The sequence below is a fragment of the Erithacus rubecula genome (genome assembly GCF_903797595.1).
Source record: "Erithacus rubecula genome assembly, chromosome: 13".
NCBI classification, from domain to species: domain Eukaryota; kingdom Metazoa; phylum Chordata; class Aves; order Passeriformes; family Muscicapidae; genus Erithacus; species Erithacus rubecula.
In genome coordinates, this window is record NC_136665.1 from 16,314,948 (window position 1) to 16,339,256 (window position 24,309).

At 39.2% G+C, this 24,309-nt stretch overlaps 1 protein-coding gene across 1 annotated transcript in view; it reads right to left on the reverse strand.

The window, feature by feature from the left end:
• The window catches only part of MDFIC2 (MyoD family inhibitor domain containing 2), a 42,320-nt gene extending 18,426 nt beyond the window's left edge, over positions 1–23,894 (reverse strand). Inside the window, exons 1-2 of the mRNA XM_079317209.1 lie at positions 23,673–23,894; positions 22,899–22,986 (exon numbers count right to left, since the gene is read on the reverse strand). Coding sequence (XP_079173335.1) covers positions 22,899–22,986 — 88 coding nt within the window. The 5' untranslated portion in view covers positions 23,673–23,894. The remainder of the gene's footprint in view (positions 1–22,898; positions 22,987–23,672) is intronic.
• Between the last annotated feature and the right edge of the window lie 415 nt (positions 23,895–24,309).

The window sequence follows — 24,309 nt, forward strand, 5'->3', positions numbered from 1 at the left end:
GCTTGGGGACAAGTGTGCTTGCAGGCAAGGGCTTGTGAGTCTGTGACACTTTGCCACAAGCAAGACATGGAGTCCCTGGGGAGCTGTGTGTTTGAGGAGGGATTAATCTGCTTCTGCCACCCTGCAGACCACACTGCCCTCTGCTCCCACCCTGTTTGATTCACAGCCTGGGTTGCTCTGTCTGGTACACTGCTGGCTGCAGCCTTTGGGGGTGGGATGAGGGAATTGCTTATTCCCATCTGGGTTGAGATCCAGAAAATTTACTTAGAGATCTGTAGATATCGTTTCTCCCTTTTATTCTCCAAGAATGTGTAAGACAAGCTTTAAGCTATCTTTGAGCTTGCTAAAAAGGGAACAGAAATTCATGCCTCTTTCCATGTGTTTATTTTGAGTCACGATTCTTCTGGGAAGGGTGATTTGTTTGTCTTTACATGACAAATGACAATGGTTTAAGTTGCATCTCTGCCAACCTCTTTCTAAGTGGTTTCAAGTAGTTTACTTACAGGGATTATTTCATCTGCCACAGAACATGAGGCAGCTCTGAGGTAGTGCCTAACTTGCACTGAACAAGACCATGGAAAGTTAGCTTAAGGCAGGAAATTTAAGGTTCAGTAGATAGTAGGATCAGAGGAGCATGGAGTGATAGCTTGTAAGTGTTTTGCACTTGGAGAAAAAAGAGATTATTTGACTTTTCCTGTCCTGATGGCACCAGGGAGACCAGGAAAGTCTTGTAACTTTGGATGTGCTGACTGCTTAAATTCTGACTGTCCTTCAATGAGTGCTTGTGCTACTTAACCCCCTTAAAATGGGAACATACAGCACCTAAGCATGTATGATTTTGTGCTGAAGTCATTGCTGTAAGCTGATATAGGCTTTGTAGAACGTCATTGTCAATGTCTTGTTGTTGCCTTGCTGAGCTTCAGAAAGAGTCTGAAATTTCTGTGCTGAAACTTCTCCAGCTCTCACAGCTTATGGTCACTCGTTATCTACAGCAGGAGGGTCAGACTTCAGAGACTGCAGCTTCTTTCCAGCCTGCAGGTTTCCTCCCCCTTCAAGTCTGTTTTTTACTCTTGCCAGTACCCTGCCTTCTGTTTAAAAGCATTAGTAATACCAAATAAAGCTAAAGACGCTTGTTATAACAACTAAGTTGTTTCCTTTTTAATCAGAGCACATGCTTATGCCAGGTTTGGCATGAAGAATCTGTGTAAGTGTTTGGTTCAGGGCACAGTAAGCTGATCATTTGTTAGAAGTAGTGCATTACATATCATTTTGCTCTTAGTGGTACAATTTACTGGGAGGTTGGTACAGGCATTGGTAATATCATTTTTGCTTGGTTGGAGGTGGTTAAAACATAAAGACTGGGAAATAATTCTATTGCCATGTGTGCTGAATTGTGGTTTGGTCGCAGCAGTTGTCTGTAGCTAAGTGGCCATCAAAACCTTTCTTGGGGTGGCAATAAATTATAAAAAAAATCTTCTGAAAATATCAGTTTTCAAAGAGTAAAAGATGCAGCAATTATTGTGACACAGGTTTGCAGTCTGTTTCTGATTATCTTTTTGGCTGGAGACTTGGGGTTTCTAATTGTAAGGTTAAGGAATCCTTTTTATCTATCTCTTGCCTCCTAATCCTATGCTAGACAGTATTGATTTCTGAGCCTTTTGTCTTCTGGGGAAGGAGACAATCTCTGGCTCATGCGAACATCTTGTTAGAGTCTGCTGAGGATTAGGGGGTGTGACAGTTTTCTTGCTGAGCCTTTTTATTGGGGATTTTTATGCCTGCTTTTCTGGGAGGTCTTTGAAATGTCTTTTATGTAGCAATCATTTCACTCTTTCTTTGTTGTCTCAAATGTTGAGGCTGTATTCTTCTCATCTGTTCCTGTTTATATTCCATACTAGCTGGTCATAACAGTTTAGCTTGAAACTATCATCACACTGTGTGCTTCTGAATCACAGGAGTGTTGCTAACAGCTCTAGGACGACTGCAAATTTGAGGGCTTTTTTTAGGGCATCTGAAGATTTAGCATGGTAGTTTAGTATGAAATACCGATAAAGAGGTTCCAGATGAAAAACAGTCTGGGAATTGGATTTTTCAAGCATCCTCAGACAGGTAGAAGCACTTAAAAATGCTCCTGCTCTAATGAGAGAGGTCCCCCTTAGGGTGGTGTTTATCATTTCAGCTCTACCTTATAGGTAGGATAGGTGCTCAGTCTTGCCTAAACTCCTACAGAAATCAATGAAAGACAAGCCCAGACGGCTGCAAGTCATCTCACCTTGACTGAAGAGTTTAAGCCAGGAAAAAACTGCTTTTTTGAAAGTCTGGTTTTGTCCATACTCTCATCCCTTCCCCCTGCAGCTGCCTACAGATAATTATCCAGACCAGAACCCAAACTTCTCTGAAGTCAGATGATTGACTAATCCTGGCCAAAGAAATGAGAGAAACTTAGCTTTTTGTAAGGTTTTTAATCTCAGTTTCAGGAAGTAATGAGTTCAGTCAATGTACTTCAATACAGGTAAAGCAGTAGATTTTGCTTCCTAAATTTTTTATTAAATCAGTGCTTCTATATCTTGAATAGCTATCCTAAAACATATGGACTTCTCATAACTTTTAAAACGAGATGGTATTTCTGACACTATGTACGTTCAGGTACCAGCTGGGCAAATCCCAGATTTAAGGTTAGGCAAGGAGCCAGGGTTATGTAACCTTGCTGATAATGAAGATATGAGAGACAGGTTTCTGAGACATTCATGAGGGAAAACAGGTTGCATCACCTTCCCCTTAGATAAGATGGAGGTAAAAATTTTGGTATTGTGACTTCATTACCAAAACTGAGTGACTGATGTGTACAAGATACTGTTTCAAAATATTAATCTAGCTCAACTCTTCTTACAATATACAATACCTTTGTGGAAGAAGAAGCTGCCTGCATACATGCTTACATTTTTTTTTCTGCAAAAAATACTTTCTTGAAAGCTGGTTTCCTATTTTTCTCTCCCTACTAAAAATTTGTCCCATGTAACAACACTTCCACCTCCCTTTGCTTACTGCCTCTCCAGCCTAATTTTTAGTGTCAAAAGCCATATTTAATACAGTTCAATTTCACACATAACCACAAACCCCATTCTTCCAGATACGACCTCAGTTTATTTTATATCACACATCTTTTTGTTAAGGTATTTTATACACAGCATAATATGCAATGATACGGCACTGATGTTTATCAAAATTGTTTTACACTGTGCTTATTTCCACTGCTGTCTTTTAGATCAAGTACAATACAGCTGCAGATTAATACCACCTTTTAAAATAGGCTTAATGTGTTTATTTTCTTACCACATTCACTTCATCCACTAACTTGTTATATGGATTATATTTAATGGGAATCTTGTGGGACTATCAAAGGGCATTTATTTTCTATTGAAATAACAATTAAGATAACACTCCACTAATATAGCAATCAAATAAACCTAACAAATAACAAAAACTTTTTTAAAGCTGCAGAGGCATGCTAACAAATCTATTTGATCAATATATGGGATGTGAAAAAAGAGGAGACAAGATTGACTGATGAATAAAATGGAACTGACACAAATAGGCTGACAGCAAGTCGCAAGTCTCTTTAGGGCAAATGCAATTAACTTAGAATAATAGACTCAAATTTGATGGTTAGAAATGCATTTTTATTAACAATCACAGCCTGAATCATTATGCACTCTTATGAATAAAATTGTAGTTGTACTGAAAGTCTGTGTACACATGTATGCATGTACATACAAAAAAGCCTTGTTGAAGGAGAGCTTTATTTTTGTGACAGAATGGTTGTGTGGGATTTAAAATATAAAGCATAGAGAAATATAAATCTAAATATTCAAAGCAGTGATATAAAAATCACATATGTAGTGTGCTAGTATTAATGATAAAGGCAATAAGCATCGGTCCCAGGACTGCTTGTTCTTTTGGGATGTGAAATTGCAATCAGGGATTTACAGATTTCATTCTGAGGCAGAGAAGTCATTACTAGAAACATAAGCTCATTCTCTTTTCTTTAATAGCTATTTTAAATCATTCATTTAGAAAATACATTAACTATTTATTGTATAGGCAGTACGTTTCCATTGGCACTTCATTTTCATGCTTTTTTATAATCCTTTTTAGCAAATTATTTTATTAAAAGAAGATTAGAATTAGCAAAAGGATCCTACCAATTTTTGAAAATGCTACTCTTGAAGAAGCATATTTCCCATTATTAACAGGTATGCAGCATTAAAACTTTAAAGGAAGGGAAGAGATTCAATTGCTAATGTGTCCTTTTTCTTTTGACCTTCATTGCAATGGCTGATTGCTATTTGTAAATTGCTTTCAAAATTATTAATCTCATTTAGTTTCTGAATAAATACATAATCTTCTTTTTTTTCCCCTCCTAAAAATCCTCAGGCTTTAGATATGAATAGAACTGCCCAAAGGTCATAATGTGGTGCAGATATCTCTTATTTGTGGGAAAAGAGAAAAAACACCACTTAATGCAGACAAACACTACAAGGTACTAGCAAAATATAATATAAATATGAAAAATTGCAATGCTTGGTGCTTAAATATCTTGAGAAAAAAGGTGGAATAGTAGGAATTAAAACTGCACTGGGAATTATTTAAATCATGTGTTCTCCATGTTTGTGGTGGACTTTTGGCTGGGCAGGGACAGGAGAGCAGCAACACACGATGCTCTGGGTGCCTAGAGCAGAAAAATCCTTGCTCTGGTTCTCAGCCAGTTCCTGGGGCTGCTGAGATGGATCCAAGCAACATCCACGCTTGGTTTTCTCCACCTTGAAGGAGATTTTAAGCCTTCCCAGCTCTCCAAAGTGAGAAGGGCACAGACATACTGGGGAGGCAGAACTCCTCCTGTCTGGTAGGGGAGAGGCTCAAGGAAACCACTGAGAGCAGGGATGGAGTCTGTCTGGGGAAGAGATTTTTCCAGTAAACACCTGGTGTCTGGGGAATTTGCCATTTTGGTTTTCTGCCTCTAATTAGCCGAAAAGTCATTACTGTGAGGAAAAAACTTCTTGGGAACTCCAACAGGTGCTGGAGATGTTCCAGCCATTTCTTTCTCTCATAATCTATTCTAGATAGTCACAGCAGCCCACCACAACACTTCTCTTGAATAGCTGGCACTGCTTGTTCTTAGACATAAAATGGATGGAAAACATGTTGTTCTTGCACCACCAAAGCTGGTGTGTGCCTAAAATGGCAAAAATCCTGTTGGTTCTGGCAGAGTTGTTTTACTTTTTACCCAAAAATCATTTCAAAATACTCCAAAACTTGGATTGCCAAAGATGTCTCACAGATCTGCATTTAGTGTAAAAAAAAAAAAAAAAGGAGTCTGAGTAGTTTAACTTGTGTTATCTATTTAATGTCTCCTTTGCAGACATGTTGCTGGAGACTGATGGAAGAAAAGATACTTTTTTGAATGTGTTGCTAGAAAAAGATTGTGCTTTGATCACAATTACTTCACATTTTAAATGATAAAAACAGTTCTTACTAAACTTCGATAAGTTACTTTAGGTAAACAGATTATAGAAGAAGGAACAGATGATCTCCTGATTTAGATGGGGCAACTTCTTTAGAGTCAGTGCACAACTACTGTGTGGAATTGGGGCTGTGGGCTCAGTTCTACCAACCTGATGGTTTTAGGCTATTGAAATACTGACTAACTTCACACAGCGTTTCCTGATGTATGGAGATGTAAGAGAAAGGAGGCTCAAGCCCTGCATGATGATAGAATAATTCTCCACTGATGCAATCATCCAACCAGAACAGGAATGACTCATTCTATCCATAAATATCTTGAGACCTTTGTGTGATCATTTAAACTCGTTCACACCAACCTCATCTCATTTGCTTGAATGGCTTTTCTCCTGAGTTAGAATGATACATGTAAGAGAAAATCCAGGCCCTTAAAAATAAAATCATAATTAGTTTCTCTTAATAGCTGCTCTATTAAAAAAAGTCAGATATTCAAAAAGTATATTAGCAAAAGACAATGTATCTACGTATATTGGGTTTTTTTTTCCTAACTCAGCAGCCATGGGTTTGTTGCTGATGTTTTGTATTTGCAGTAGGTTTCTATTGTCATTTCATATTTTTTATATTGCCTTCTCAGAAATTATTTTATTTAAAGAAGATTAGGACTACCACAATGTAACTACCAGGTCTTGAAAACATTCATCCTGAAAAAGATATTTCTCCCCAGCACCTATGACTGCATCTTAAACCTGCTCTAGTTCTGAACTCTGATTTCACCGTTTCATGCTCCCAAAATATTAAAAGATTACATTCTCCATCAGTTTACACTTTCTTCAGTTTTTTATCTTCTACAAATATGGCTTGGCCAAAACGTTCTTGATGAAATAAAAATACTTTTGCTTTGCTTTCTGTTCACCTCATCCTCGAGCAGGTGCCAGGCAATCTGTGGCAGCTCTTCTGCTACCTGAGAAATGTTCAGATATAGAAACACCAGGCCAGCCTCTGTTGTCACAGCATGGAAAGCCAAAAATAGATGATATGAGAACATATTTCTTCCAATGAAAATTTTTGCAGCTACGTGAATTCTTCAGATAAGCAGGTTTTAGTGTTGGAAGAGAATAGTGTTGGAGTGAAGGATCTAGAATGTGCATTTATAATATAAAAATAGCCTGCATAATATAGGCTTTATTAGATAGGGATAGGCATATTTGGATATTCCTCCTTCCAGTGGTGAAGAATTGTGGCAACAGCTGGTCTTCTATGTCAAATGTGTGTTTCCTCCTATTAGTATGGTTGAAATGCCACAAAATAAATAAGTTTCTTCCAAAAGCCATATTTGTAACACATTTAGTTTGCCCTTCCCTGGTTTGCTGTGAGGTTCAGGACTATCCTGAAGGCTGGGTTGCACCAGACATCATCTTGTGTTAGGACCACTGGCACAGAGGAATAATGGAATATTTTAAAGCTGAGGAATGGTGCCAAAAAGAATCACAGGTCATGCAGATGTAAAGGATCTCAGTTCAGCTAGACCCAGTCCTCATGACATGAAAATCTCTGCGGGCTAAACCCTTAAGTGTTTTCCCCTCTCGTTTCTCCTTAAACATCATTAAGAGACAGTGCCTGAAATATTTCCTAGGGCAGAGCATTGCCTAATCATCCTTGCTTGGAAAATACTTCCCTAATATTCAATCTATGTTTCATTCTTTTCCCCAAACGAGCATGAGGGCAGGTGTCCCACTGTGAAAGGGGGAAGTTATTTAATGGATAAATAATTCCAAGCAGAGTAAGGAAGTCAGCACTGCAGATTCTTCAAAACTTGATATTTCTGGAATAATTTGTTTCCTCCTGGTCTTGGTGGTGCTGCTTACTTATGCTTTTCTTCACAGCAAAGGGTCACATTTTGTTCTCTCATGTGGTTTTCTTTTAAATCAAATTACCCTTAAAGACACCCAAGGCAATTGCCATTTCAGTTAGGATCTAAGTATGCTTGATGGATATCTTATTTATAATAGGCAGTGTCAGTGGTGCTGGGACAAGGGGTTGGTTCTGCCTTAGCTTTTATGACAGTGCTAATAAAATTCTCTGGTTTCCCAGATAACATGTAACAGCCCCGTTACTGCAGTGCAAAATTATGGTTAAGACTCAGCTGGTGGTTATTGTCCTGTAAATGTTCAGTATATTTCAGTGGTGCATTAGCACAAAGTTGCTGGAGTGACTGGTGATTTCTGCCATGGCCAGAAATCTGTCACACTAAAAGCTCAATGCAGATACAGGTGAAACGTTCCTGTCCCTGAAAACTTGAGGTCTACAAAGACAGCTGAATTATGGTGATTTTTGCAGATGATAAGCTGCAATGTGGACACGGATTTATTATTTTCTGAAGAACACAAAAGCTGTTCAGGTAGAGTCAGGTACAAAACTGTGTTCATTTGAGTGCTAAATGGATAATGAAAAGTCTATTTTTTCCCCAGTTTTTAAATAGGTTCAGCTATAGCCTTTATCCTCTATATTTCTTAAAAATCCTTGCTTCACTTTCTGCTGTCATCAGGGAAAGAACTATGTTGATTCACCTTCTAGGTGGCTTTCCAGCTGTGTATGGTGTATATTTTTAATTCCTTTAGGTTCAGTTTGAATTGTTCAGAGAACACTTATGTAATTTCAGTGAAAGTTCTAATGTTCTCCCAAGAGAAGGTGAATTTGTGAGGATTGTCATCATGCCTCTTTTCAAACAATCTCTCCCAAAATTTTAAGGAAGGGAAACCACAAAATTGCACTAAAATGGCAAAAATGCCCTCTATAAAATGTTGCTTTCCTGTGAAAATAAGCAAAAGAACTGTAACTACCCTGGAATTCAGGGTAGTCTATAGAGTCCTGTGATTTTTGGGAACAGACTAGCCCAGTACAATTATCCTCTCTGTCTGGAGCTCACAGAACCCTCCTCAGTAATTTTTCTTTCAGAGGGATTTATTCTTTGCTGCATTAGTGAATGCAGTCAACCCCCAGCACATCAGCAGAGAGCCCTGTCTCTAAATCTAGGTGCTGCTCCCTGAAAGCCAAAAGGGAGTTTTGCCATCGACTTTGATGAAAGTAGGAACAAGCCCTTTATTTGCAACTTAAAGCAAGTAGGTTAGAATTATGAAGAATGATTATTTAAAATAGCAATGATGTAATATCAGTGTCAATTCCATTATTTTAACAGATGTAAATTTGCTCTGCTCTTGAACTCTGGTGAATTTTAATGGCAATATTAAAGAGATACTATTAAGACTACTTAAAAGAACTATTTGTAAAAAGTGTCTCCAGTAAGGGGGGGAAAAAGTTTAAATTGCTTTTTTATTCAGTCTGCACAATTATTTATTGAAGGGTTTTGTATATTACAAATTAATATGCATTAGAATCTGAAAAGATCAGACAATAATTCCAGTAGTCATTGAATATGGGAGAGCTTGCACTGTTTAGACAAAGCAAATAGAGTCTTTATCCAGCTGGAGTTTAGGCAGCCTTCACCAGAGTGAAAATAAAGATTTTACAATATACATTATGGGCAATGTAGATGAAGAAAGCAGTTTAAAATCAGTTGCTTAAATAACTGTAGTGCAAATTTACATACATTCCAAGGCAAGAGCCATGCCAAAAACTCCAGTGTTGTACCTGGCTAATGGTGACTGCTCTCTCTTCCCTGGCAGTCCAAGGGAATCCAGGATTTGGAGGTACTTGCAGGATTCAGATCTAATTTATAACAAAAACTTCATTCCAGTGGGAGCACTGATGGGAGAAGGAGGCCAGAGTGATCAGTCCTGGAGTGAGACTTCTTAAAATTTATGTACAAAGCTGTGAGCATATGATTAAAAATATTTATTTTCTGGAGTGAAATCTTAGTTTTAAAACCAATTCTAGGGCTTCAATTCAGAGCTGATAAAATGAAATGCAACATTTTGAACAGGCTGTTATAGTACAAACAAGGTTATCACTGGCCAGAAAAGTAGGTGTTGCAACTTTTTTTTTTTTTTTTTTTTTGAGAGTCATAAAGCAAATAACTCAGAAAATGAGATTGAGAAGCTAGGAAAGCCAGATTATAACAATTTGGTACTGGCATTTTTATTAAAGGTTCATTTCTCTCATTAAACTCAATGTCAGTCCTTAGTGATTTTTACCTCATCTACAGCTGTTAATTTTGGGTGCTAAAATTATTTCTGTTTATTTCTTGGCTATATGCAGAGTTCATCTTCATTAAGAGGTGCTGGGCACTGAAAACTGCAGTCAAGGGTCTCAGCTACCCATAAAGGTGGATATTTAGAATATCTAAGTATTACATAGACCTAAAGCAATCACACTTCTAAGTAATTGCTTCACCTCCACTCCTATTAATCACCTTCATAGAGCAAATAGGCTGCTTTAGTGGTTAACTGCTGAAAAGGATTTAAGACCCTCAAATAAAAAGTAAAAATTTGTCAGGTTTTTTTACCTCATAAGAGAAAACAAGGTGCCTGAGCAGAGCTGGACTTTGTGAGTCATTTGAACCTCAAAACTGTTTCTTCTGAGTAAAGTCTGGGAATGCATTCTTGGAAGAATTTACGTTTGATCCTGGATGAAATGTCCCTTTCCATTAGTTTTTATTTCCTTTTCTCGCTGCACACAAACTTGAATAATACAGAGGGCAAATCCATCAGACTTTCTCTAATTTTCCATTGGGAGGTGAATCAGGCTTCATCTTCAAGTGACAGTCTTTCAGTTGTGCAGAAAATATCTTTAATTCTGTAAAAGCCACTAAACTGAGCACTCTAGACTGACCTACTGGGACAGGAGAGAAGGTGGAGGGTGTGTCATCTGGTGTAAACTCACATACAGATAGATTTAGACATCACTGCATAGAAACACAATCTCCAAGGGTGGAAAGAACTTTTTCTGTCAATGGAAACACATCACGACTAACACTTTTTTTTTTTTTTTCCTGTTTTCTCTGCATATAATGAGGTTTTCTGTATTATGCAACAAACCATAATGATCAGCTCAAAGTGCATCTCCTTGGCCAGCAGGTCACCCTGGCTGTGACACGACTGACCCAGGGCAGAGGGGTCAGTGCAGCCTGTTTGCATCACAGTTGATGCAGCTCCAGCTCAGAATAAAGTTTTAAAGCAGAACCAAATGCAACTCAACAGGCAAAGCTTGGAAAAGTTTCCCTGCCAGAACTCAAACCCTGTGCTGCCAGTTTGCTTGTAACTTATTGGTATGGTCTACACAGTGCTCTTGAGATTAATAAATATATAATCCCATATCCCATTACCACACAGTGTTTGAAACATTTCCCATTAACAAAATAGAGTACAAGCAGGTAAAAATATCAATGCATCTCATTAGTGGGGGGAAAATTGAAAATATGTATTATATTAATGCCAAGTTTTGGGCTCCTGGGAGAAGTTTAGGGGGTGGGGTGTGGAATGTATTTCTCCAGGTGGTCTCAAGTGGAAGGATAGAGTTTCTTGACTACACCAACAATTAGAAACAGGGCAACACTATAGCCAAGATGTGGCCTCTAATCAAAACCAAGGCTCTTCATCTTCTATCAGAAGCAGATTCAGCAGCAGGCCTAAGCACAAGGCTAACTTCAGGCATATGAGTAATTCTGGTGACTTTGCTCTTGAAATCTTGGCCTAAGGAATTGCATCTGATGTTTTCATTTTGTCAGGATGTGCATGGGTGTTTTTGGGTTGCACAGCAACCTGCAGTGTCCTCTGCTCTGATTTTCTTCAGCAGTAATAGAGAACCTTAGTGTGACAGAAATGAAGGTGGGGCTAAAGTATGGGGAGATTGAAGCCTTGGGAAGAATAATACAGAAAAACTGTGTGATGAATAGATGTATTGCAGACCCACGGCCTAAAAACCAAACAGACCAAACCACTCAAATCTTTGAGTGGCAAAATCTTTTTCTCCCCTTTTATAGTAATGCTGGAGACTGAAATCAGCACTGCAAAATACTGGGAAAGGAACACTGACATTATTAATTTCAGTGAGCAGCTTCTGTTCTGCAGGTCTTCATGGCTGACCCTCTGTTAAAGCATCTCAGCCTGGGCATAGGAAAGCAGATGTTTAATTTGTGTTTTGAGTCTAGAAGGGACCTTGATAGTTGCTGGACTCTGCCTGAAAGATGAGGCTTGGATGGACCAAGGCCCTTTTATCCTGGTAAGGTTGTGCCCATGGCAGGGGGTGGGAACAAGATGGTCTTTTCAAGGTTGCTTTCATCCCAAAATATTCTATGACTCTAAGTAGATAAGCAGCTCTTAGCTGATTTTTAAACTTTTTGGGTTGAAACAATCAAACCCATAACTGGATGGGTGGGGTTTTAGGGAAGCAGCTCTACTTGGTGTAGATTTAAAGGTTATAATAAGCCTCTTCTTGAATAAACACAAGCAGGCAGTAAATCCTAGCAGATTTCCTACCATGGTTTAGGAGACCTCAGGCAAAAGCTGGAGTACCAGTTTTTACATGACATCTTTCTAACTCACTTTTAATGTAGTGTTTCTGGAAAGTTCTTCATGGGGAAAAAAAAAAAAAACAGCCAAAGAAATTAGAGTCTTGGAATGGGAGGTCTGTTGGTTTTCTGCTCTCATAAATTGCCTGCAAAACACACGTGGCTGTTGAAGGGCTGTGTTTGGGGTATAATTCCCCTGGCAGGGCAGCACCACATGTTCCTGCTTGTCTACGTGCTCCATGCAGCTGGACAGTGGATCACATAACGCTGTCAGTGCCAGCTGGCCATCCCTGGGGACCCCCAAAACTGTAAAGAGAGTGGGCAAAAATACCTCCCAGAGGCACAGCACTACCTGAGGGAGCAGGAATGCTTGAGCCAGCTGCCCAAGCCTTGTAGCCAAGGCCACTCTACAGGTGGCCCTGCCTGGCCAGGGCTCTTGGCTTGTCCCAGGCTCTTGGGCATGGTCTCATGCCTGGAGCCTGGATGTCTGCCAGAGTGGTTAAGAGGCCACTGAGGGTGGCTTGGAGGCTGAGGAAGGGCTGTGCCCTGCAGACCTAAGGGCAGGCTCCTTGTGAGGGACTCCCAAATGCTCTTGCTGGCATTGCACTGAAAAACCATTCTGTGAGCAGAAGGGCACGTGGTGTGTGCACAGCTAAGATCTCACTGATATTTTATTAACAGTTATTAATTTAATTAGTTTATGTATGAGCAGTGTTTCTTCAATTAAGGAAAGTCTGGACTCTATAGAGCCACACTCCTGTACAAGCCATGCCCAGCTTTTCCAGTGCCTACACTCCTACATGGTGCTGTGCTCACCCTTCCCACGTGGGATGTCCCATCCCACCTGGTGTCCTGAAGCTCCTGCTGTGGTTCCACTCCATCCATTTTCCTCCCTGTCTCCAGGCAGCCCAGGCAATCCCTGCCCAAGGGGATCCAGTAAGAAATGAGGGCATTGTAGGGCCAGCCAGCAGGGATATCTGGTCATGGGAGGGGTGACCTTGAGAGATCACCCCTGTAGGTTCATCAGCAGGAGGACATGGAGAAGAAATTTTTGGCAGGCAGGATGAGAGTCAAGGGAAGATTAGGTGAGATGTGGCCCAAAATACACTGCTTAGATTCATGAAGGATTTGTTTTATTAGAGCTGGTGAGGATGCATCATTGTAGTCCAATCAACCATTGCTAAGTGTTCTGACAAGTTCTTGTGTTATGAAAATGTACAGAATAGAAAACCCAACTTGGGAAAACTGTGGCATTTTACATATAAATCTGTTTTATTCTGTGTGAAATTTAACTGTAATGATCTTAATGATTTATGTAAAGTGAAATATTGGGTTTTCCTTTTTCCTTCTCTTTTAGCCCTGGTCTCACACAGGCATATTAATGATTATTTGTCAAAGTCACACTGTTTGCTTACAAGGTACGAAGGCTTTTTAGACACTATAATGACAGCTTTTGATTCACTTGATAATATTTAGAATAAGCCATAAAAGCCAATCTCTGAACGAACAGACCGCTTTTATTGGCTTTTAGTGCTATTACTGCTATCATAAGTGGTAAATTGGCCTAATGCAAGTAATACTGCTGTGTCATACTGTAAAAACCACTGCTGAGTTTTTATATTTTATTTATTTTTTCATGAAAAAATTTCAAGGCATGGGGACTGAACTATCCTTCTACAAATATTGGTAACTCCCTCCAAGCCAGAGCTGGGGAAGCTTCCAGTGCTGTTTGGAATTTCTTTGCTCAGTGATCATCATTTCTAATGGATCTGATCATAAAGTTGGGGACCAAGAGTGTGAGTGCAATGAATATCTTCCTAAAGCTCATGGGATATTTATTTATTTATTTAAATCATAAATAAACTAGGAAAAGAAAAAAAAATTGCTTAGCTGGAAGCTGAATTGGATAAAGTTCAAATACTTTATGCTAGATTTTATATGTCTTGTTTTATAATAGCAATAGTATTATTTAAATAGTAAGCACTTAAAATATCTGCTGACAATAAATTTGGTCACCACATCATCTAGCCAGAATGACTACCAGGTGCCATGATTTCTCTTCCTGTGATTCTCTTGGCTTTCTTCCCCTAATCTCATCATCTCTCATATTGTTTTACCCACTCCTGGAATATGAGCATGGACTTCAGGGCTTCAAAATTAACCAGCAACTCCTTTTCATTTTAATAAGGAAAATTGGGTTTTTTGTATTTATAGATGAGGGAAACTATTGAGAATTGAAACTTAAGACACTTAAATTGACTTTGGAGTTTTCATTCTTTTATCTTCCCCCTTCCTCCCCTTTGCCTGTGAGCTTTTATAGTGGATAGTTTTCAGTGGTTCATGTTTGAGGGGAAAAAGTGCAGTGCCTTTCAAAATTAGTTAAAATTCAAGTATTCTGAAAGCAAATAAAACTTCATCATAGTGTGGTTATTAAAAAACTAGTCTAGTGACAGAGAAGTCTGAGTAATAATCACCAACTTAACTTGGATGCATGCTTGAAATAATTATTCATGTTCAATATGCTGTAGGAACAGGAAGAATCATATTCCAATTTAAATTCTGGCATCCAAGCATTTGTGGATACATGAAAGCATTTTGGCACAAGTTTTAGTTGCCATGGGCATGTAACTAAACACAATTTTTGGTGCTAAAAGGGTTTAACTTCTATTTAAGACTACTATATTTACAAAGATCACAAAGCAGAAAGTTCTCTATGTCTGATGCCTGTGTTGTCTTCAGTTGGAAGACACAGATTTGGCCAGTCTCTTACTCAGAAGAGCTCAAGTGGTCTAATTTACCCAAAACCTTCACTTCCTTTAAATTGCAGGTGCAGTGATGTAAGCAAAGAGTCTTCCTAGTTACATCTCTGCTGCAGTAGCATCTTCTTTCATTTGAAGCTGTTTGTAGACATATTTCAGCAAGAGGAACATAATCTGTCAGTAATCAGTTCTCTCATGTCTCAACAATATCATGGCAATGTTTGCTTTCTGTAGAGCACAGCAGTGAGTGTAGAGCACAGCATCTACTTCTCTGTATCTGGAGCCCACTGATGTATTCAGGGAGAAGTTTTTTCTTCCTGGGCATATTTCTGTGCTGTGTGTATTCATTTATATGTGAGAGAAGACAACATTATCATGTTTAACTGCTGCAATCATAAGCACATTAAGTAGACAGATAATAAACAATCCATCTGAATTTATGATTAAGTTAATTGTGTCTGTGTTTTTCTAATGTGTTTATTCAGATTAAAGACTGAAATTAGAATGAGACTATATAATCAAGAGACCCTAAGAGACTGTTTGACTCCTATAAAATAAAAATTAATTTAGTTTAGGGGGATAACAAAGATCTCTGGAACACTGAAATATCACTTAGGGGGTAAAGAGGCCTTGTGCAATTTTCTTCAAAGAGGTGAATCTCAGGAATAGTAGGAGTTATTAAGGAACTCTCTGAGGGCTTCAGCACCTCATTTTTGCATGTGCCCTTCTGTCCAGCAGGCAGCAGATTCCCAGGTTCAACCTCCTATACAGCACCTGCAGAGGGTCAGGCAACTGGGACCAGTAAACTGAGGGGATAGGTGAAGAAACAAGGAATTAAAGTTGGATGGGGTGTTGAACCTCAAAGATTTTCCACTTTTTACTGACAGCTGAATACTCTCCCTGACAGGAGTTAGAGCCCATCTCCTGCCCTTCACTCAGGTGTGATTCCCTCTATCCCCATGGAGCAATGAGCTTTAAGTGGTCAGTCCAGACAGAGCCACTTGGGAATCTTCAAACCATGATGTTACACAGAGTGTCTGACAGCTGGGGATGAGAGTCTCCTTCTGGAAGGAGAGAATCTGAGTGCTCTCATATGTTCATGAGCTCTGAGCCCAGATCTGAAGTCACAGATCTAATCACCAGGCTGTTCTGAGAAGGGGTCTGTGTCCAGGATTTTATTACTGGTCATTTAGAGCAGTCACTTTTAATGTCTCTTTCCATTTGGACTCAATTCTAAATACTTATTTCAAAAAATAGATGGAAAATAGTTCTGTTGAATCTCAGCTAACAAGAAATGTTTAAACTAATTTCACTTCTGATCTTTTTTCCTGTAATGTCTTTCAAAAGCAATAGACCATCAGCCTGCCCAGCATTTAGCCCATCTGCACAGCACTTTGTCTTGAATACTTGGAGGCAGTTGTATTTTAGAGAATGACTAGAAATCTTTAGTCAGATGAGGGATGATCTATTTTTTTTCATCACCTAATTACATTTAATCAGAATATTTCATTGAACTGCTCCAACAATAAGGATTTTGCTACACCTCTGTATGACTGTGATTGTCAGTTTGGCTCTACATACCAGTGTGAGATCTCCCAGGCCTGTAAAACCCTGCCTGAATACTGGCTCTGAATAATCCATTAATATTCTGCCCTCTAACTCAAAGTAAATCAAGCCTGTATAGTTTTTGTTGTGATGGGCTTGCTCTGCCTCAGATCTAGCAGACCAGTTTGGCATTTGACCCTTTCCTCTATGAACTGAGGTGGTAAAATGAGCCATGGCTTTGTTCCTCCTGCTGCAGTGATGCCCTGAGATGATTAGTGGTATCTATTCTAAACATATTGGGATAAATCAGATTTTTTGCAAGCCAGTACAGCTCTGTTGATTTAATGGAATTATTCATCTCTTTGACACTGACCCTTAGGCTAAGATTTTCCATGCACCAGTTTGCCATCTTAAATAAGAAGCACTATGGAGGCCCTTGGACACGTGGGTTCTGCTTTAATGTTTGTGTTGCTGAGATACTCAACAACTAAAGAGTGTATGTAGTGTTATTTCATGTTTTGTTCTACTGACACAATGATACGCAAAATTCTGAATATTTTGCCCAAGTACAGCAAAGAATAGAATTGGTCTGGAAAATTTCCAGTAGTGAATGAAACAATGCATTCAGGTCTTCCCCAGCACTGGCAGTTGAATGAAATAAACTTTTCCTTTGTAGAACAAATTTACTTCATGCAGTCAAACCTAAATAAACATTCACGTGTATTTTTATAATAGATATCCTGGATATCCACACATAGCAGCATGACTTTAAACCTTTAACACTTTAACACTATCACCCAGAGAAAGACCTCTGTCTGTACTGTACATCCAAAGTCTTACATCTTCAGAGACCTTCCAGCTCAAAGGTCAAGGACCCTTCAGTTTATAACACTGTAATTAGGAGTGGTGAGCTGGGACCACTGCAGATTTCATATACTCCCTCTCCATTGGAAGAGTCTTTAAATCTGCTGTTTTACAACTTAAAGGAAGGGTTGTCTTCATTAATTCATTTGGTCATAGTCCTGAAGCTGACAAGGCATCTTCCAGGAATTTGAGCCCCCTGGGATCCTTGTCATCAGTTTTTAAATGTGCTCTTTTTTTTGTGTGTGTGGTGTTCTTATCTGGAAACAGTCTGCTTGGATTAGAACATTCATTTGAGAAGCATTTGGCATTTTCTGTTACATGAAACTGAGAAGTCTTTCTTTGCTATCAGTCTTCTATAAAGCTTTTCAATGCAATGACTTAATTCAGGCTGAAAGAAGAGAGTGAAAAAAGCTTCTGGACCCAAGTCAGCAAAATTCAGGAAACAAGTGTCCAAGCTCGTACGTAAAATTGCATTCGCTGACTTGTGAAATTTTAGGAAGAAATTCTAAAAATGTCACTTAACTCCCTAAATGAAGGGATGCAAGTCAGATCAAAACACTCTGCTGAGAATAGTCTCAGCAAAAGTACAAGCCTTGTACTTTTACTCCAGTCCTCCCAAACCAGGGATAAAACTGGAAGGTTGTAAAAACTGGGAAATTCCCTGAGTGTCTCCTGGACAATTCTTCTTCTGCAATACCAGTCTCGTGGCATTATGTCCTTCCCATTTTAGTAATGCTTGTAAAGTCTCTTCAAGAATAAATGGGAGAGAAATGTTCTTGGAAAAAGGCATTTTGAGTGCTGCCATATAGTAAAGTTTTCCTCTTATCCCATGACGAGGCTGAGGGAAGTTTTGGTGAAGTCAGGAATAGTCTGCTCCTGTGTTGGGATGTGCCATGAAGAAATGTGGCCCAGTCTCACCCAATGGGATTAATACTGGAATAAGGTATTATTTGAATAATGCCACTACAGCCAGGTCTGTGATATAAGTAAATCTCTCTTTTCATATGAAATGTAGTCCTTTAAAGGGGTGAAATATAATCCTGAACAGAGGCTCTATTTACCACTTAAGCCCTATTTTATGGTTTAAGTGCTGACCTTGCACTGACCCTCAGTACTGGGCTGAATTTCACCCTACAGCAAAAATCTGCTGGCTGGAGCAGTGGATTAAAGAAACTGGGGCTAGACTTTTTACTATTTGCAAGACAATGAAAACAGGCTTATTTTAGACAAAAATGTTTCTGATTTATGAGAATTTCAGCACAAAAAGGGGCTATTTTGGAGAAAGTCTTGAGATTAGACTTTCAGTTATATTTTTGGCAAAAGAGCAAGGAAGCCATTTCATTAACTTTTCACTGGAAGTTATATATGAAGGGCATTTGTGTACACAGCTGGGCAGCATAAAACAGGAGGGCTTTGTGTGAAAGTATCCTGAAATGAAATTTCATTTCTCTGTGACTTGGATCTGCGTTCCTGGGCTGCCGTGGCCAGTTTGGGGTGGAACCATGGGAGGGCACTGTGAGGCCCTAAAACGTGGGGTTTTTTTTTCCCTTGTGTTTGCAATGGATGCAGAAATAGTGAGCAGACCACTGTGGTCCCTGTGCAAAATCAGTGTCACCTTTTACAGTTTTATGTTGGTCAGATAAGCTCCCTCCTGCTCCCACGTGTCCATATGGCTGCAATCACCGAGTGATACCAGGAGATTTGTTTTGTAAGGAGCTCCAAAAGCCACATGCTGAAGCTGGTGTGAATTTAGCTCTGCTTTGGCCTCCCTCTTTCCCAGCAATGTGGCACTAAATCACTGCTGTGGGACCATTCCAGAGCTCCTGGGAGTGCTGCTCATCCTGGAGTGATGCCTTTCTAAAGGCATGTCTTGTGGAGCATTCAGATTTTTTCCAAGACCCTCTAATAGCCCTGTTGGGTTAGGATCCCAGAGATTCTTCTTGTTTGGGGTGGGATGATCTGCTTCTTGCTCATGGAATCACAGAATCATAGAATGGTTTGGGTTGGAAAGGACCTTTAATGTCATCTAGTTCCATCCCCATTAATTTTAAAAGTCTTCCCACTTTTCCTGTCACTCTCTCTCCATGGAATCTTGTGGGTGCATGAAGCAGGTGGGGATGCAAGGTCTTGCAGAGGACATTTCTCAAATATTATCTTCAAGTTACATTGGCTGTTCTTTATTTATACATGTCATATTCTAGGCACTGTCATTCATGTTATTTTTGGCATGTCAGGGCAAAACATGCACAAGTGGGGATACATGCACTGAGGATTCCTGCTCCAGTTTTTATGGCAGATAACTTTTGAAGTGCTGCTTGCTAATGAGCTCATGTTTCACTCTGCCCTCATGTTTTGTAAGCAATGGCATCTGCATCTCCATCCAAAACTGACTCCCACCTCCAGCAACTCCCATCTTCTTCCCACAGGAGGAAGAAAGAATCAATAACTGTCTCCACTCCTACACAAACTAATAGTCATTGTCTGGTTCTGCTGCCACGTCCCAGGCTTTCCTTGGGTTGGTTGCCATCAGTGTTAAGGTCAGACAAGCAGAACTGCCTTTTCTCTGTGCTCATTCATACAGATTCCTGTTGATTTGCATGTGATGGTCTGATGCATACCCTCCACATGCAGGGTTTCTCATCTGTTGTGTGATCTTTAGAAATAAATAATCCTGTAGAATATTCCATATTATCAGAAAACATTGCTGGTGCACATATTCCTTACCCTGAGATGTCTTGGAATAGGACTGTAAACATTTCACCATCCTTGTTCTCACTTTCAGCCCTGGGAGTCTTTCATGTTATCCACATCTAGACTTTAGTGCTAAGTGCCACAAGAGATAGAGATATTTTGGGACCTTTTAAAGTCTAAGCTAACCTAGAAAACACATTCTCTTCTCCCCTGTTTACATTTTGATTACTATTTCATTATAGTTTTACATTCTGCAGGTGCTGTGGACGACCTTTCTCCAGAAAAAGGCTTGTAGTACGAGCAAAAAAGTAAAAGATAAATTTGTCATTGTCCTTAAAAAAGAATACAGACCAAGGCCATGATTATGTACTTGTTTCTGTCCCAGACTGTGCTGACTTGTGCAACATTTTTGTCCTTTTGTCATCTTTAACTGCCATCAGTTTCCTGGTGCACCCGTGGCAGGGGTGCAAGGGCACATCAGTGAGTAAAAATGACTTATTTAGAGGCAGAGCCATGATCTGAACTGTTTATACTGTTCCTACTGATAAGATAAAACCCTAGATGCCCAGCCTACTGTATTTCTGTAATACTTTTGACAAGTATTTGGTTTCTGTTTTGCTTTGGGAAAGTTCTCCCTCAGAGTGAAGCTTTGATTTCTGCTCATAGAGGGCTCAAGACAGAAGGAAATTATCTTCTTCCAAGAAAAAGCAGAAGATAAATAACTGGCAGACAGATCAAGCCCTTCCCCCTGCCCTGATTAAACAGTTTCTAATGCTGAAAGACAACAAAAAATTTATAGATAGCTTATTTTGTTGACCCACTGTACAACTAGTCCATGAGCTTTTACTTTGCAAAGCATTAGGAAAAACTGAAGCCTAGGGAAGATACTAAAACCACAGCCTAGTTGTTTATTTCTGATACTATGTGGTTCATGATTGTTTCTTTTAGAAGGAACAAATAATCAATACAAAACCATGAATAAAAATAACTTTTCTTTAACACTGGATGCTAAAAGAACATATAGTCTTCTTACTGTGCCTGATGGAAACAGTACAAGTCTGTTCTCCACAATTCTTTGTTTATTGGAATGCCTGAAATCTATACATGAGGTATTTTTAAAACATTTAAACATAGAAGTTAAGCTTCTGCTCCAGACAATTTGTTTCACCATATTCTTAAATCCCAGTGCATACCACAGAAGTGCTTAAAGCAAAGAAACAACAACAAATTTTTTTTAAAAAACAAACTTCAATTTAAGATAAAATAATTTCCATATTCTTATTTCAAGGAAAATTTTCTTTCCTCATGAGACACACTCAGTTATTGACTCAGCTGCTGTAGATCTTCAAGGCCCAATTCTGCTTGGTGGCACTTTGGAAAGGAGAAGTGCCAACAGTCAACACTTGGCTCTTTTTGAGAGATTGTAACTCCTCCAAGCACAGAACAATCAAAACATTGCTAATGATTCTGAAACTCTGCATGGGGTTTCCAGTTTAGGAACTGGAGAAACAAAACCTTGTGAAGGAGCATCCTTAAGTGAAATGAGCTCAGGTAGCATCCAGCTGTGATAGATCCTGATCCTGGACAGAGGATAAATAACAATATGGGACTCTGATAAATAACAATATGGGACTCCATCACTCTCACCCTGTTCAGTGACACGTTAAAGCCCTTTGGGCTTTTACACCCCTTTGTAAAGTTGTGAATCTCTTGTGTTCTACTCTCTAGTGGTGGAATAAATACTCAATTCAGTTAGGTGTTTGCTGTTTGCTCACTCAGCTTCATCCCTCTCTGGGACACTCCAACTGCAAAGTTTCTGCTTGCTGAGTTGTGGAGATGCACTGAGCCCTTGCACCAGAGGTTTGGTTTGAGCACAGGGCTTTGGGCTGAGTTCATGTTGGTCAGTGAGCCCTGCTCCAGTGGGAGCTTTTCATTCTGTGCAAATGCTGCATAAACATGGAAGGCTGCAAGTTTCCTTACATTGACATTAATTCAGGCCAGTTTTGCTGCAAACTCTTTTGCAACTAAAAGATCTAATGTACAACTAATGATGTAGCTTGAAGTAGTGATGCACATCTTACAGATGACATTACAGTGGCTATAAATATGCCTTTTGCCCAATACCCTCATAGCTGGTGTTTTCAAAATATAAGTCACTTGTTGAGTCTTCCCAAAATAATTTTTTTAGGATTAGAATACAACTCTTCTCCTTAAAAACCGTAATTTGCACCCAGCCATGGACATTTAATTTCTATCTTCTGCATCTTGAAAGCCTACTCTTGAAAACTTCTATTTAATTCAAATCCAACTTTTCTATAATACATGCAATAAAGGGATTCTTCTATGACCGAAAAATCTGTATAAAGATGTAATGACCTGTGTTCTAACTTGGCAAATCAATTTTTCCCGCAAGAAATATATCCTAAGAACCTTCCTTCTTTATTTGTACAAACAACAAGGAAATATTTCAATTTTTTTAATAGCTTAAGTAATAGAATGCAGTATTTGAAATACTGTATTTGTTGAAAATTAGTTACTTAATGTTCTTTCTTTTCAGTGTTTTAAACCTGAAATGTCCCCATGCTTGTCTAAATTTGGAGGTCTATGTTTCTGTACATTCAAAGCGCTGACAACTGATGTTACTTTATTCTAAGATAAAACACTGCCAAATCCAAAGATTCATGATCTTTATTCATGTCTGAGAAAATAATTATTAATATGAATCCAACTCAGTAACAGTTTTGATTATAAAAAACTTTTCATCAGAAGTAGGATGATCATCTATACTTATAGTTCAGGTCAAATAAAACTTTCCCAGGAAAGCACATTAGAAAAATTAACTTTCAGGTTACTTTAAAATTTGGTAATTTAGGCCTTTCTTTACCAAAATAAGTTGTATGTGCATATGGCGCAGAAGTCAAGCAATGGAATTTTTATGGTAGAAATTTCAGGCCATATTCAAGCCTATATGCTTTTTAATTTTTAATTTTTTTTTTTTTAAGAAATAGAAAAATGTCTGAACACAAACCAGCAACTAATAACTCAAAGTATCTTACCTTTTTTTAGCCAAGAAATATTTTGCTTGTCATGTTCAAAACTTTCAGCTGCTTTGATTTTTACCTTGTCTGTCTTGTCCTCTGACATCTGTGGGAAAGAAAAGAATTTAGAAATGTCAAGCTCTCTTAAAGAAAGTTGACAGAGAAAGATGTTCTCTGTTTAGGTTCCTGCCATAATAAATTGTGCATACTTACACAGACACTTTTTTCCCCTGCAGATTATTGATACTACATAATATCTGAGCCGTTGAATTTATGTTCTGTCCTTAAATGCTTTATCAATATTACATGGTTGCTGTTTGTAGAGGGATGCTTTTGTAATGTAACTATAAATTACATTATGAAATGAATTATAAGCTCAAAGCATGGTGGTAATAGATAAATGGTAATAGATAAACATATAACACATAGAATAGGTATGGTCAGGCTGAGGAGGAGGCATCCAGGCTGCCTGTTTACTGTGGCTCAAAGTTGCTGTAAAACCTGCTCTCACGGAGCTATAATTATATAAACAGTAATAAATATTTATAAAGGCAACTTGAACAAAGTGAACCCCCCCCCAAAAAAACCCCAAAAAATCTTTTCTACCACTCTCAGCAATTTATTTGCTTCAGCACGAAGAATCCCGAGCAAGTCCCGGTACCTGAGGGCATGACGTGCACATCCCCAGCACTGAGGTTTACTGCTAGGAATAAGATTAGGCAGCCTGGGCTTCTCCTGCCTGCTTTCTGTTGTCACTGACTGCAGTCAGCTGGAGCATTTCTGTGTTTTTACCTGTGTGTCCCAGCCGGGGCAGAGAGCTGCAGGGTTCAGGCGCCGAGCAGAGGAGCTTTTGGCCGGGTCCCTCGCTGGCTGTTGGTGTCCAGCATTCCCACACACCAGCTAAGAGAGAGGATGAGCAGTGCACTCTCTGCCTGCCTGCTGTGTGGTGCCAGGTTTGTCTTGCTGCCAGCATCAGCCAACTTACTGCTGAGGGTTTGGGGATTTTTTTCCAACCTCCCCCCCCCCCCCCCCCGGTGTTGTTTGCATGCAATTCTAGAGATGGGGAGAGTACAGGGTGATGAGTATCCCAGCACCAGTGGAGTGATGAAAAATATCAGAAGCTTTTCAAATAGAAAAAAAAAAATTGGTTTGGAAATGTTATTACTGCAGTTCATAACCCAGTGAATCTGCGAGAGGAGGAAGAAAATAGAAAGGGGACCAGGAAATTAATAGCAACAAATCAGATAAATGTGTCATGGTTTTGGCTAAATATAAGTTAGGATACTGAAGGATATATAGAAATTAAGCACTAAATATCTATTTACAGCTGGCACTTTGGCAAAGAGCCCGTGGGGAGCTGAGTGCTGTGAGCCTCCCCAGCTCAGGAGGGTGAAGGCAGCTCAGCCCTTCCCTCCAGTGCCATGGGGCT